A 15,332-nucleotide genomic window follows, 5' to 3' on the forward strand; every position below is an offset into this window, starting at 1 on the left:
AGACTGATCCCAGAGGACTCAGATGGCATCTTTATTGTGAAAAGCGGGCTCTCCACCCACTAGTTTTAGGCCAGACTGAATGTCGCACTTCCCACAGCCACTGTTTCCTGAGTGACAGGTCCTCATTGTGGCTGTGGGGAAGGAGCGAGCTGCAGGTTCCCTCCAGGTGGTTGCCCATGGGGTGCCTGAGACTGTGCCACTCTGGACACAGAACCTGACTGTGTGCTACGCTGGCCTCGAGTCAGCCTTCCAGAACACAGTGGTCGGGATGGCTTTCTGGTGAAGGACAAATGGGCAGCGCAGGCTGCTGATGGCTGAGAAATGTGGGTGTTTTGGACATGGAGTTCTGCCTAAGAAGCACAAAGGTGGGCTGATCTCAAGTGAGGAACAGAGTGAAGAAATAAAATAAAGTCACTGCAGTCAAGCTGTTCAATTACTAAAATCAAGTAGGCTGAGGCACAAGGAGATGATTCTATTCTTGTTTTAAAACTGTGGGAAGGTAAACTTTTGAACTTTCCAGTCTTGCACCAGTGCCTGGACATACATCAGACCTCCAGGTAACCCTCTGATTACCCCATGAAGGACTCACATGGCCAGACCACCCCCCAGCCATTACCCGGCCAGCAGACGTGGACCAGACCACCTGGAATCCATCCTGCAGACGCCAACATCAGACTGATAACCATCTTGGGCCACTCCTAGAGCTGAGAATGCACTTTTTATTATAAAAACTCAACTTTTTTCCCCCTTCAGAACACTTCTGGGTTTCTGCCTGGCTGTTTCCAGTTTGCTAAGCCTCTTGAATGAATCTTCATCATTCATCTCTAGCAAAGCCTTCAGAACCTTTGAGTGCATTCAACACAAGAAGCCAGATTCTCGATGATGTCCAGTCAGAAGAATGGCTACAAAACTGGGTATTAAGTAAGTCTATCTGGCAAACATGTAACTAAAAACATTAAAAGGCATGTCGTGCTAGTACTGAAGAGAGAAACCTAAAGGAAGGAAGGACATCAGCCTCATTTTATAACAAACTGCACTCTTGTCAGTAACCACTTTAGGGTCATGACTGAATTAACACATCTATATGTCTGTTGGTTGTTTCTCTGAAGAACCCTGACTGATACACGTGGGCCTGGCTCATAAGAAGGCTAGTCGTTCTGCTCAGCTGGACAAGAGGGGCCAGGAGTGAGAGGGAAGAGGCCAGGCCCGAGGAGTCAGGCTTCTGTCTTACAGGATTTGAGGCAGATGGGCGACAGGACTGGATCTGTGGTCTACAAAGACATCCTGGCAGCAGGGTGGAGGGCAGCTTGGAGGAGCCCGAGGGGAGTGGGGGAAGAGGCTACTGCAGCAGTTGAGGTGCCTTGGACACAGTGGCAGCGGAGATGGCCAGAAATGTCAGATTATCAGGCAGCATTGAAGAGTTAGGGATGACAAAGCTTGGTGATTAAACAGACATGAGGGTAAAAGAGAAGGCACAAGGGATGACTTTCTACACTGAGCCAGGACGGTGGGGTAAATGGTTACAGTAATTCAGTGGTAATCAGAATTTTATAATGGTGTGGCTTAAGGGATTAAGATGATTTTGACGACACCCACAATGAATAATATAAATTAAATTATAATCATCATTGGAGATGTTTCATAAGATTCAAATTCTCTGAAAATCGACCCGATGAGACCAGTAATCCTGCTTAAAAACCCAATGGCTGCCTATACCTGTGTGGGCAGTGTGTCCTGCTTGCCACTGTCCTCCAGGGGAGGCCTCCAACCCCAGGGCCATGGCTCACACCCCAGCTCCTTCCCAGGCACATCACATGCACCATTCTCTCTGGCTGGAAGCCTCATCTCCCTGATGATGGGTTAAGCTCATGCTCATTTCCAAGACCACGGTCAAATGTGATCTCCTTAAAGAAGCTTCCCCACGTGCCCCAGGCAGATTACATGCTCCCTCTTCTCAGAGTCCATATATATATATGAAATGATGCCTATCAAAAACATATATATGTAATGTTTTCATTGATTTTCAGAGAGAGGAAGGGAATCATTAATGCGAGAGAAATATCCACTGGCTGCCTCCTCCATGCCCCCCACCGGGGATGGAGCCCGAAACCTGGGCATGTGCCTAATTGAACTGGTGACCTCTTGGTGCATGGGACTATGCTCAACCGCTGAGCCACACCACTGGGCTCAGAGTCCTTCTATTTTGAACACCCTATACCACTGCTCTGTAGTCAGTGTTCCTTAACGAGCTCCATGAGAACAAAGACCCATACTCATTCCTGCTTCTGTCCAGGGCCTACCAAACAGGAGGCATGGAAGCCGGTGGAGCTGAGCCGAGTCCCCGAGGTCACCCTGGCAGACAGAATGTTCAGTTCCAGGCTTGAGATACAGCGAGGAGGGAACGGCCGAGTCGTTCTGCTCAACAGCTTCTCTTTCACCGCCTAAGTGTCTCAGTCTGTACTTGAATAACCTCAGTAAAATGACAAATTAGCTCATGGCACAGAGCCTCGGTCTGCCCTCAAAGTCATAAATGTTAATTTTTGTGAAGGCCACGCCACAGTTGACTGGTTTTCCAGATGCTTTGCATGGCAATAAGTGACACAGATGTGACACAGCAGCTGAAGGACAAAGTCTCCTGTATTGCGAGAGCCCCTGACCTCCTCTGCAGGCTGATAGAGCACCCATCAACTCGCCCGTGGGTGGAGCCCTCAGGCAGCATCTACCACTGAGGCTGTCTTCTTGCTCACAGCAACCCCCCTTCTCTAAAATCAGACCTCTACGGGGGTGGGGGGTTACAGAGGCATGGAAGGCAGACCCAAGCTCGAGCAGACATTATAAACACAGAATGGCCGGCGACTGCATGGAGAAGCCCATCTGGGGGGTCACGCCAGTGGAAGCAGCCTGAGGGATGTCTACTGCCGAGGCCCCAGAGATGGCCAGGCTCCGGGCCTCCCAGTCTCAGCTGCTCCTCTCTCCTTCTGAGCCCATGACATTCCCCCCTCCTGTGGGCTATGTGAGCTCAAGTTGGAGCCTGTAAAATGCAACTAAAAGAACACAAACACCCCTTACAGCCTCTGGGGTCTGCTCACTCAGGCCAGGCCCCCTTCCTCACACATCTCAGCACCAGTCCGCGCCTGTGACATTTCTCGTACGAGGTGCCTGTTTGATTTGATGACCTTCTTGCCTAACGTGACTATTAGGAGGGCAAGGTCAAACACTTCTGTGCATGGTCCACATGCCCAACTTCAGCACCTTGCTCAGGTCATTTATGATTCACTGAGGGACATGGACGACCCATCAGCAAGGAGGATGACAAGACGGTGGCGGTTTGTGGGTCCTTATTAGTGTTATGAAGGAGGCCTGCTCATCTTGAGACCATCCAAGAACTGACTGTTAGAGAATCTGCTGTCTTCTCAGTATGTTAATCATATGGTCACTGGGCTGGGGCCTCGCTCTTGAATCTGATGGCACAGCATGGGGGAGAAGGGGTGGAATCTGTTTATATATCCCTGCCTTGTGTTTATAAATACCCGAACTTCTACTTCACCTACAATGAGCCACAGTGGGGCCCCTTCTTATTCCAAAAGTACAGATGTAAGTCTAGTAGAGATTCAGTTTGGGGATCTAAATGATTATGCCTATTTTCTCTCTATTAGCCTCTAGGATGCAGTCAGAAATGACAGCAGAGGTAAAAACCAGTAGCTTAGAAGGGTCCTCCCTCCCATTATCATTTCACGACAAGGGATCAGATCAGAACATGAGAAAGAACTAGAATTTTGCAAATGCTGACAATGCCAACAGCAATGTGGAACTCAGTCCACTGTTTACGTTATACCTGGAAGGTAACTCTGGCCTCCGCTCAAAGCTACAGTCACTATAACCACACCAAATTTCCGAATATCATTACTCTGGTGCTGTGAACGTAGAGTTCCCTTGAGACAAAGCTGAAAGATCCCAGGAAGGGCCAGTTAGAGCCTGAGGTTTGAGGCCGGACCGCACTCACCTGCAGAACCTGCGGGAAGCCACACACCTGTCTACAGAAAATGGGTGACCATCTACCTATAGGGCTGCAGAAGCCGAAACCTTCAGCTGTAAGCTGTGCTGGGATTCAGTGTTTGAGTCTGAAGGAAACAAAAAGTACTGTAACCTTACGACACCACCCTCAGGAGAGGCCTGACAGTTCTGTAGTGAGGCCCTCTGGGATGGAGAAGAAAAGGGTGGACAAAGATTGGCGAGGGGGGGGGAGCTCTCAGGAGTGAGGAAAGAAACCTCTAGGACTGCTGGGCAGGCGTTAAGGTGCTCATAGGCTATGTGGGTCAGGGATTAAGCCTAGGGACAAGCACACAGCACTCCCTGAGCTAATCTGATCCAGTCCCAGTGGTTTACAAAGAGCTGTATCGTGTGCATGTTTATCAAAACTCAACCCAGTAAGTGGTAAAAAAAAAAAAAAAAAGAAAGAAAAACAAAGCATTAGCCATCTCATCGTGAGGGCAATTCTGACCAATGAGCGTGCCACCAACAAGTGTGCGCCCAGAGTGCCTGCGACCGGCGGGGATGGGAGGTCTCGGGAGTTGTGTGCCTCTTACAGTGGGAATGTCTGTGGTTCTAGTGTTTGGAGACACATAGGGCTTGTACAACCAAGTCCCTATATGAAAACCAGCCACTTTACCTGGGGTTTAGCTACAGACATGAGCTGGCTGTGCTGGACACCTTGAGATAGACAAGGCTTCTGACACAGGGTTTTCCCAGGGAGCTTATCTGGGAGTCGGTCCATGTGCTCTGTGACCCCCTGAATCCATCTCTGGCAGATGTCATGAACCTTCCTGCTGGCACTCATGCTATTGCTCTCACATGAGATGCCCATCCCTCTCCCTTGGCCCTAAATCTAAGCATCCTTTAACCCCTACCAGCCCTCCTGCTCCCAAAGGCATCACCCCAACCAAACACGTCTTGCATGTGGCTGAGTCATTGCTTTGGCGACTCATCACTTACCACCTTGTAATAAATTTTCACGTCATATTTCATGACATTTATTTACTTATTTATTTTTAAATTTTATTATTGTTTAAAATAATACAGATGTCCCTTTTTCTCCCCAATGATCCATTCTATCCCGTTCCTTCCCCCTCCCCAGTCCCTCTCCCCACCATTGTCCATGTCCTTGGGTTGTGTATATATGCACATAAATTCTTTGGTTACTCTCTCCCCCTCCACCCACCCGCCCTCCTCCATCCCTCTGACATTCATCAGTCTCATCTATGCTTCCATGCCATGACATTTATTTAAATATTGTCAATATCTTCCATCTCTAATCAGGTAAACTCCTTGACAGCAGCCATCTAGCTGCTCGTCAGCACAGGTTGTGGGTGAGCACCTGGCTCTGATAACTCCCAGCCTCGGACGGGTCATCCGGACTAAGGAAGAAACCATAGAAACCCAGTTCATTTCACATGTGACCAGTCAGGTAGGAAAAGTGTGAACTTACAAATGCCGACGGGAGGAAAAGGACCCCGAGCTCGTAGGAACGGATCATCAGTTGGGCGCCGCTTTTCTCTAGCGCTCCCCAGGCCGCCTTGGACAGGTTTGCACTGCAGGGACAAGGGGACAGGAGGGTCCGGCTCAGTGAGGTATGTCAGCTGCACAAGCGTCAATGGAAACCACGGAGGGCCGCAGTCAGGTTCATTCAGTTTCTGGCAGAGCTGCGCGTTAGTCCTAAAGATGCATCCAATTGCTAATCTGGGACAGCTTTACCCTCACCTGCGTTTTCCCGGGGGCAGCTATTAAAACAATTATCCTTCCTTAGGAAGATTTCTTTTTTCTCTGCAAACCCTTTTAATTTCCAAGACCCTGGTATGGCCAGGACGTTTGGTTTTGTATAAAAAAGCAGTTAAGAAAAAATGACGTCAATATCACCTTATATACTAGTATCAAGCATCGGCAGTCCTCTTTTTTTTTGCCTTTTGTTTTGGGCAGGTATGCCCATTTTGACTTTTAATCTACAGAAAAGCTCTGAGGGCACTAGGTTGGGACTGGTATCTAGAAAGAAACAGTGCACTCAGAATCATGTTTTATACGGGAACAGTCATAGATGCGGCTAAAATCACATGACGCAGTGGGAGGAAGGAGCCTCGGATCTGACCCGATGGGAGGCACCGGGGCTACGAGGACGCTCAGATGAAAGACGACAGAGTGAGCTGAGGCCTCATTTCAGAGACTCTCTGGAAGCAAATGAAGCCAATTAATTAATGTAAACCCACTGCGAACACTTTCCTCAATTAGGCTCACCCAAATTCCGTTTCTTTTTAGAACGTGGAGTAAAGCCTCAGCTATTCAGCCCCTTAGAGCTGGACCTCCTGGGTAACCGAGTACTTCAAGATTCATTCCCTGGGGCCCCGAGTTGTCTTCTGAACTAAGTGCAGGAACTGGTGGGAACCGGAGTCAAAGAGAAACAGTCACCAAGTAAGGTGAGAAAATGATGATCTCTTCCGGGCACTATGGGAACAGACATGAAGGGTGAGAGAAATCAGAGCTAAGGAAACTCTTAACGCAATTAAGCTAACTTAAAAAGATAAAAACAAAGTGTATTTACAGATCTCCCTGCCTCCTTCAATGGACCTAAGGACAGGGAACCTGATGCCCAAGGGCTACATCATGAACACCAAGGTCTGTGATGTGTCACAAACATAAAATGCAAACAAAGTGGAAGATGATAATGGTGTGGTGTTATGTGGTATTACATGGTATTACAACTCAGGGAATAGTTTCTTTCCAGTCCCAGGTGACAGCTTGCTTTTAGGCCTCTCGCCTGTTAGTAAAATAAGGTGACCTCCTGGGGCAGATATCGGTCTGACTGCAAAACCAACCAGTGAGCGTGAGGCGGAAGCAGTCTTCCTACAAACAATCTCCCCATTTCTAGATGATTGCTTTCCTGACAACTCCCTTGACTGGTCAGCATCTTACCACCACGGGCCAGAGGTACTTTCCAGAAGGCTCGCTCTCGCTCTCTCCTAATTAGTTGTGTTTTCCTCAACATTCCAGGACGTGAGGGCAAACTCCAAAGTAAAGATCAACGGAGTCCATGAGGATACCTCTCCAGGCGGTTCCCCCAACCCCTCTCTGTATTTAGCTTCTAACAGATTTCTAAGCACTGCAAACTCTACCCTGAATCATGAGACCAGAAGTCACCCGTAGGCTGTCTAGGTGATAAATCAATATGCTTGGAATAGAACCTTTCATAAGTTTTTATGCTCTGAATACACACACTGTGGGTCACTGGCTCCTGGGGCAATCAGGACACAGGGTATATATCTCCACACTCTGCTGTGTGTGGTGGCGTGAACAGACATCTACAATCAGGACACAGGGTATATATCTCCACACTCTGCTGTGTGTGGTGGCGTGAACAGACATCTACAATCAGGACACAGGGTATATATCTCCACACTCTGCTGTGTGTGGTGGTGTGAACAGACATCTGCAAGTGTCTCTCCTGAGGCACAGTGAGGGACACCACAGAGCTGCTTACAAGTTCTTTTGCTCCCAAAACTCCAGAGGAGTTCCCGCTTCTCCTCTCTGCCGCTCAGGAACCACGTCCACCACCTGTGCTTCCAGCTGTGGCCACTGCCACTCTTTGAGCCCGTTCTGCCACGCTGCTGCCTCTGCCGTCCTCTGGTCTCTGTCCCCTGCTGGACAGGGCTGCTCTCTCCCTGCAGTGCTGGGGTTTATTTCGTTGGTGCTGAATGAAGCTTCATCACCAAAGGCGGCTGGGGTATTTAATTTACTTTGCATTGTTCGGGATATGGAACGATTCTGTATGTTGGAGGATTCCAGAGGGCAGGGTTCTGGATGTCCAAGGCAAGCTATATTATTCACCGGAAACTGCCAGGCCACTAACCGTCACAATGAAGCAGACAGTGGCTTCTGGGGGACGGTGGGTGGCAGTCACGGTGCAGTCGGACAGAACCACTGGAGGGGTATGGGGGGGTGCGCGCACACACGTGTGTATGTGTACATAAAGATACACAGAGGAATCTGACATGTAACCACGGGAGCTGGGTGAGCAGTCTCTCTCTGTAATGCTGCCGTCTCTGCCCTGATGCCGGAGCTTTGAGTCTGCAGGGCAAGCAGAAGCTAGGGCAGGACGGAAAGCGAGTGGAGGAGAGCAATAAGCAACTCACTGAGGCCACAAGCACGGACTGAAACCACGCCACGGGGTGCTGCCTCTGGCAGGGGGAGTGTCGTGTCCTGCAGAAGCCAGGCCCTTTGCCACAGAGCTAAACACACTCCTGGTGAGGCCGGTGCTTAGAGAGGCAGGGCCAGCAACTACAAGCCCAGCTGCTGCCTCAGGCCAACAAGGTGAGCCAGCAGCAAGTAATGACATTATAAGAACAGCTGCTGCTCTGTGTCCGTCCGTCCGTCCGTCCGTCCTCCAAGTCTCCACAAGAATCTCCTTTGGGGCCTATCCTCACTGAAACATCCAAGAGAGGGGATTCTGGAGACATGGTCAGGCCAGGCAAACTGATACTGCATAGCCAGGACAGGGTGGGTGCTTTTCCTGAGCGCCCAGCTAAGCTGACCAATGAATGGTTAATTATCCAATTGGCAATATAGGCCCCTAATGATAGGGAGCTCCCCTGGTGGTAGAGGACTGTCACAGCTTGCCACTGCGGCTGCTAATTAGACACCTGATCTTAGTCCATAACATGGAAATGTCGCGAAGTTTAAACCTTTCATTGTAAATTTAAACTAATTTATGACAGAAAGTTCCTAAAGGAAAGCTCAAGTAAGTAGAGATTCTACCTAAGGTACGTGGAGAGGGGAGGCCTATGCTGAGGAAAGATCCCTGGACCCCAGATCAGGAGAGAGGACTTTGTCCCTGCTTCCCCAATAACTACGACTCTCTAAGGCACTCTTCTTCCCAGGCCTCAGTTTGTCTCTGGAATGAAGGGTTTTAGCCAACGAGACCAAACATCCCCTTCCAGACCCTAGTCTACAGTGATGAGACGTCCATACTCACATCTAACCAGATGGTGCCCTCCACCCACGCATTCCAACGCCAAAGACAAAATCCACTATTGCCACTGGGAACTCACAGCCCAGGAGTGTTCATTTGAATGTTCATGATAATATGTTGGGAAACAGCCACGCAAGGAAGGAGAGGGGAGTGATGAAGGCGACCTCTGGGCCAGACTCTGCCACCTGCATCTTTAAAAGTCTGCCGCCTCCAACCCTGGCCTGCGCAGCTGTTCAAGCGGCTGACTGGGTTTACTTTTAAGATTTTCTTGGAAGGTGTACGAATTCCCAAGATGACTGCTGCTGTGGGAACATGTGTCCAGCGATAGAACATTTGTTTCCATCGTAGGTACTTAATCTAGGCAGCAGCTGCACAGTGTGCAGAGATGACTAAGACTCAGCTTACAGCCGCACATCCGGGAGGACCGGGCTGGGGGAGCAGACGCGTCCACAGACAGACGCATGGCACAGAATGCTGCAGCGGATCTGAGGGGAGATGGAGCCTGAGCAGCTGGGGAGACGGGGAGGGGAATGATTAAGGCTGAGGCTGCTGTCACCCCTGCCGACACCCCACAGAAGTGTGCCTGTCACACACTCACTGCCACTCTGTTACCTTCCCCTCTGCTTCAGGTTTCCCTGTACTACTGCCCCTGGGCTCTGCTTCCTTCTATGCAACAAAAAAAAGTTTCACGAGTAATATGGAAAGACCCTCACTGTAAGTATTCAAGTCGTATACACACAACCATAACCTTTCATTTTAATGGATTCTGTCAGTTTCCCTGAAGACAGCTTTCCTGTTCAGACAATCACCAATGGTGTGCAAGACACTCCCCTTGGATCCTTGAGACATAGGTTGATAGTATCTACAAAAATGTTTGCTAATCTAACAGGCAAAATATAGCTCATTTAGATTTGACTTCTCCGACTATTCAGAATTTTTAACCGTATTTACTAGATATCTATGTTTCTCAGCTCCGTGAATTATCCACTTTAAAACTATGCTATTTGTTTATTGACATGCAGTGTGCACTGGCCGCCTACTGGTGCTCTAACAGAGTGCCACAGATTTAGCGGCTAAAGACAACACAATTTTATTACTTATGTCCTCTCCCTTGGGGACTTTTCCACTCACCAAGTGTAACTATTACCTTGACAAGGATTACTCCCAGGCTTCTCCTGCTTTGACCTCTCATTGAATTTCCAAATGGGCATCTCTAAACCCAAGCGGGAGCGCTCTACTGGAATATCACGTTGTCACCTCAAACCCAACACTCCAAATAGCAAACCTACCAGCATGCCTTCCCCTGAGAACCAGCTCTCTCCTCATTCCCTCCTGTCCACAGTCTCATTCGGTCAGGCTCAGAAATCTCAGGCACCTTGGACCTATCTGCTCCACAGGCAACCACATAAAGCAGACACTACACTATTTTACTCTTGTAAGTCCTTTGTATTTCCAATCAGATCCCCTACTTCAGCCCTTTTCTCCCCAGACTCTAGATCCAAATGCACTGCCTCTCTGGTTTCTCGGTCTGTGTCTTGCTCCGTGGCTCTCAGCATCAGCACGTCCTTTCCATTTAAGCACCAAGTAAATGCACTGCCTAGCACTTAGACCCTCTGCAGCCTGACCACAGTAACACTTTTCAGTCTCTCTAACTGAACTGCTTTACTGACGGCCTCCGCATCTCTGTAAATATCATTTCCTCGTCCACAGTGCCTTCCACCCTGCCCACCCCATGGCCGCATGAGTCCTCTCCTCCCCCGCAGGCCCCGTATCTCTTTCAAGAAGCTGCCTGTGGAGATTCCAGCCCACAGATGTCTCCCAAGCGAATCCTGCAGATGTCATGCAAGCAAGAAACATGTGATTAATTCAAGAAAAGAGACTAACATGCAAAGGCGTAGAAGATACAATTTATCAAAAGTATTTGTTAATTATGATTAGGGAATTAAAAACTTTAAAATCACGAATCTAGAGAAAATGTCTAATTGTTGACAAGCACAAAAGGCACACAAGGGTGAGTGGGTGAGAGCAAAATCTGAGCTTGCACACGTGTGATGACAATTAGGGCCAATGCTGCAGATCTCAATATGGTAATGCACCTGCCCCATGTCAGAGAGGGTACGTCAAGTCCTGGGCACACGAATGATGCTCAGTAGATGCCAGCTATCACCATCACCAATGCTTCGCTAAAATTTATGGGAGGGTGACTCTGGTCCTTCTCTCTGCTGTGATTCACCAAGCAATGGAATCCTCTGGAAGGCAAGTCCATCCAGGCCCCCTAATCCTGGACAGTGTTGGTGGAGGATGGGTCTAAAAATTATTCACCAAACGGCTTCACAGATTTCACAGTCCTTGCACAAGTCCCCACGGCAGAAAAGCAGGGAGCTTCTATTTTATTGTGTAAAGGAAGTCAAGAGGATCTTGGTCCCCTTGATACAGATATGTGTCTCCCAATTTTTAATGAGTGATAAAGTGCCAGGAATTTAATAACATGGTTAAAATTAAACCAATTCTGCAGATGTACAAAAATCATGTGAGATTAACTACCAAAGGGGGTGCAACACGCCAGCTGTGTTTTGGGGGCTAAGAAATGTCAGCAGGAAAAAAACCACGAATGATTATGACACACGTTTTCCCACAGACAGACGAGAGCAGAGCACTATGAGAGATCAGATACTTGGGTGTGAGCTCTGCAAGTTACTGTGACAAATCACCAAATTCTGAGAAATCTATTTGCAAACTGACTTCGTTCCTTAGTCACAGGCAGGCTATGACACCAAGCAAACGCTTTCCAATCCACACTGAAGGCTAGCTTTCATTCCAGCCTCATCACTAACCCGTCTTCAAAAGGATCTGTCTAAACTTGATCCCACAAATGGAATTACATGGCTTTAGAAGCCATCACATCAGCATCCCAAATCCAAAATGATGAAAAATACCGTCAAGCAGGATCAACAGCTGCTTTGCAAATTTTGGGTCAAAACTGGTACTCAACACCCTACTAAAGAATTTCACTATGTATTTACTAGTAACCGATGTGATAACCAAAAACGGCTATTTCAATTTCTTTCTTTTTTAAAAAATATATCTTTATTGATTTCAGAGAGCAGAAAGGAGAGGGAGAGAGAGAGATAGAAACATCAATGATGAGAGAGTCATTGATCGGCTGCCTCCTGTACGCCCCTGACTGGAGATCGAGCCCGCAACCCGGGCACGTGCCCTGACTGGGAATTGAATCCTGATCGCCTAGATCCTAGGTCAATGCTCAACCACTGAGCCATGCCTGGCCTGCTATTTCAATTTCTACTGATATGTTCTATTATTTTGGATCATCACCTATGGTGGAAAAGCAATAACAAAAACTTGAAATATTTTCAATAGCAAAACTATGAAATGTTTGTTAGCATGGGCCCTGGGAGATTGTGTGTTATAACTGTCTTTTAAGCTTAACCAAACCAAACCAAACCAAACCTAGAGAATCCTTCATTCTGAGGCAACATTTAAAGCAGACAAAAGGCAAGTGTCTCCAGGTGAACCAGGAATAATTGCCTGCACCCTATTCCCCCATCCACTGTTGTGTAGGCTCTGAAAGGGGTGTCCAGAACTCTTGGGGTGCAAAGGAACATGGCGTGAAAACCACTGATTTAGCCCAACTCCTGGTCGTGTACGTGGGGAAACAGCCTAGAGAGCTGAAGCAACCGTCTGGAAGCAAAGCTGTGCTTGCAGACAGTGGACTGTTTATATAGCCAGGTAACACTGAGAGGTCTAATATGCAGCCAGTATTTGCTCAACTGACTTCCCTAACCCCCCAAAGCCTGTGAAGGAAGTGCCCTGCCTGCTTCCTTGGGTCCCAGTGGTGCAGTCTACTGAGAACCATTCTTCCCTGGAGACTAAGGGGGAACAGTATCACGAGCTCATGGGCAGAGTATAGATGGCTTTCATCAAGACCTCCCGAGACAGTGTGAGGAGCAGACTCTGTGAGGCTGGTTCCACAAGGCCTGATGACATCTGTAACTCGCCTAGAGATACTGCTCACAAATTTGCAGGCAACCCCATGCCTCCTGCCTTACTCTCAGCCCATTCCTGAGTCCTTTGCTTTCTTCTGCAAAAATGGCTCTGTGTGAATCCGTCTCTGCTTTTCCACTCCACTGCCACTTCTTTGGTGCCTGTGCCTGGTGAAGGACTCCCAAGTAGCACCTCCTAGTCTCAAGCCACAGGCACCCTTGTGACCAGCAATGCCAGTGCACAAAGGGTCTAGAGGCCCTAGATCAGGGGGTCTCAAGCCTTTTCCCATCAGGGATAATGCTCCATGAGACCTGCTCCCCTGAGTGTGAAAAGGGGCTCATTCTGCCTTTGGTCTACTTGTCCCAGAATGCAGGACAGTGAGGGTGGTGATGTGACCTCAATCATCTCTAAAGCAGAAGTCATTCGCAGACTTTAGTACTGATAACTATTACTGGTACCAATAATGGTTATTTGTTACCAATTTTTACCAATAATGGTTACTTGTTACCATTAGTTGAGGCTTACCAACTAATCCCAGTATCTTAGAGCTGCAGCATCAGGCAACCAAGTCTACCCAATGAAATGCACAAATATATATTTTAATCCTCACCTGAGGATATTTTTCCCATTGCTTTTCAGAGAGACTGGAAAGGGAAGAGAGAGAAACATCAATGTGAGAGAGACACATCAATTGGCTGCCTCCCGCTTGCGCATCGACTAGGGCTGGGGATCGAGCCTGTAACTGAGGTACATGCCCTTGGCCAGAACTGCACCCGGGACCCTTTAGTCCGCAGGCTGATGCTCTAACCACTGAGCCAGACCGGCTAGGGTGACATGTACAAATACCTTTTTTTGAGTGTGTGTATGATCCTATTTGATTTTGGACCCAAAAGCTCAAAGGAGAAAAAGGCCTACGTGTTTCCGAATCACAGGAACAGATGTCAGAGAAGTACTGCGTAGCTACGTTGACAGCCTTTTCTATTTCCTCAAAAGCCACAGTGGCTCTGTAGTCAAGCTTGTCTCGCTTTCCCGAAAAGTGGCAGCACCAACATTTCTGCTCATCTCAACTATCCCATAATGCCTGTCAGTTGCTAGGCAACTGCAACAGTGCTTGCTCTCTGCCCACCCACAATGCACAGCCTTCACAATTGTTCTCAGTGGCTTTGCCAATTACTCTCAGGCACTACCCGGTCACCCAGGGCTGCTGCTTCTAGCTCATCTCCTTGCCTGCCTAGTCTGGTTGTAAAATTTAAACACTGTATTTGTCATCGAGGCCCGGCAATTTCCATAACAACAGGCTGCCCATCAAACACTGCAGGATTTCATGGTGGGATCAAAAACTATACATAGCTTTCCATAAAAGCAACCAGAAAGAAGACATTGCCAGCCAACAAATATCTAATAAGTTCTAATTGATTAGAATAATTATGGGCAATTTTTAAATAAACCATGTTAAGTTTAGAAAAGACTATCTATTGAAAAGTCTTTAGGTCACATATTATACATTGATATGTTAAACAAACAGATAAAGGCTGTATAAGTTGCTTTCTTTTAATTTATTTATTATTACTTTTTAAATCCTTACCCAAGGATATTTTTTTCCATTGCTTTTCAGAGAGTATGAGAGAGGCGGGGGGGGGCGGGGCAGGGAGAGAAAGAGAGAGAAACATGGATGTGAGAGACACGAGACACACCTATTGGTTGCCTCCCTCATGCGACCCCAGTTGGGGCCGGGATGGAGCCTGCAACTGAGATGCGTGCCCTTGGCCAGAATCAAACCTGGGACCCTTCAGTCTGCAGGCTGATGCTCTAACCACTCAGCCAAACGGGCTAGAGCTTTTACTTATTTATTAAGTTGAATTTATTGAGGTGACACTGGTTAATGAAATTAAACAGGCTTCAGGTGTACAATTCTATAATCCATCACCTGTATATTGTATTGTATTTTGTGTTCACCACCCCAAGTCAAATTATAAGCTGCTTGCTTGAATCTCAAGAGGTCTAATGAACATGAGCTTAATAATAACATGTGGTAGTTAGCAGCTACTAAAATCAAGCTGTTAACTAATGTTTAACACACTGACCATACAATAGGGAATCTTCACATGTTTTTTGCCATCATCCTGAGCATTCAATAAGTAAAAGAAAAGCCCAGGTGATAAGCAATCCCAAATTAGGACATGGGCATTTGGACTCTACTTTGGTGCTATTTTCTCCACAGTATGTTGGCTGATTGGGTAATATCACCACCTGAGACACCTGGGTTTGTAAACGTAGAAGGGGTTAAAGCTATTAAACCTAAAACCATAGTAGCTAT

The 15,332-nt window shown here is 47.7% G+C and overlaps 1 protein-coding gene across 4 annotated transcripts in view; it reads right to left on the reverse strand.

Moving 5' to 3' along the window:
• Positions 1–15,332, reverse strand: part of TDP1 (tyrosyl-DNA phosphodiesterase 1) — a 57,183-nt gene that overhangs the window by 14,437 nt on the left and 27,414 nt on the right. For all 4 annotated transcript variants that reach the window (XM_016205687.2, XM_016205685.2, XM_016205689.2 and 1 more), the window contains one exon: positions 5,486–5,588. In XM_016205687.2, coding sequence (XP_016061173.2) covers positions 5,486–5,588 — 103 coding nt within the window. The remainder of the gene's footprint in view (positions 1–5,485; positions 5,589–15,332) is intronic.

The sequence above is a fragment of the Miniopterus natalensis genome, chromosome 1 (assembly GCF_054644295.1).
Source record: "Miniopterus natalensis isolate mMinNat1 chromosome 1, mMinNat1.hap1, whole genome shotgun sequence".
Taxonomy (NCBI): domain Eukaryota; kingdom Metazoa; phylum Chordata; class Mammalia; order Chiroptera; family Miniopteridae; genus Miniopterus; species Miniopterus natalensis.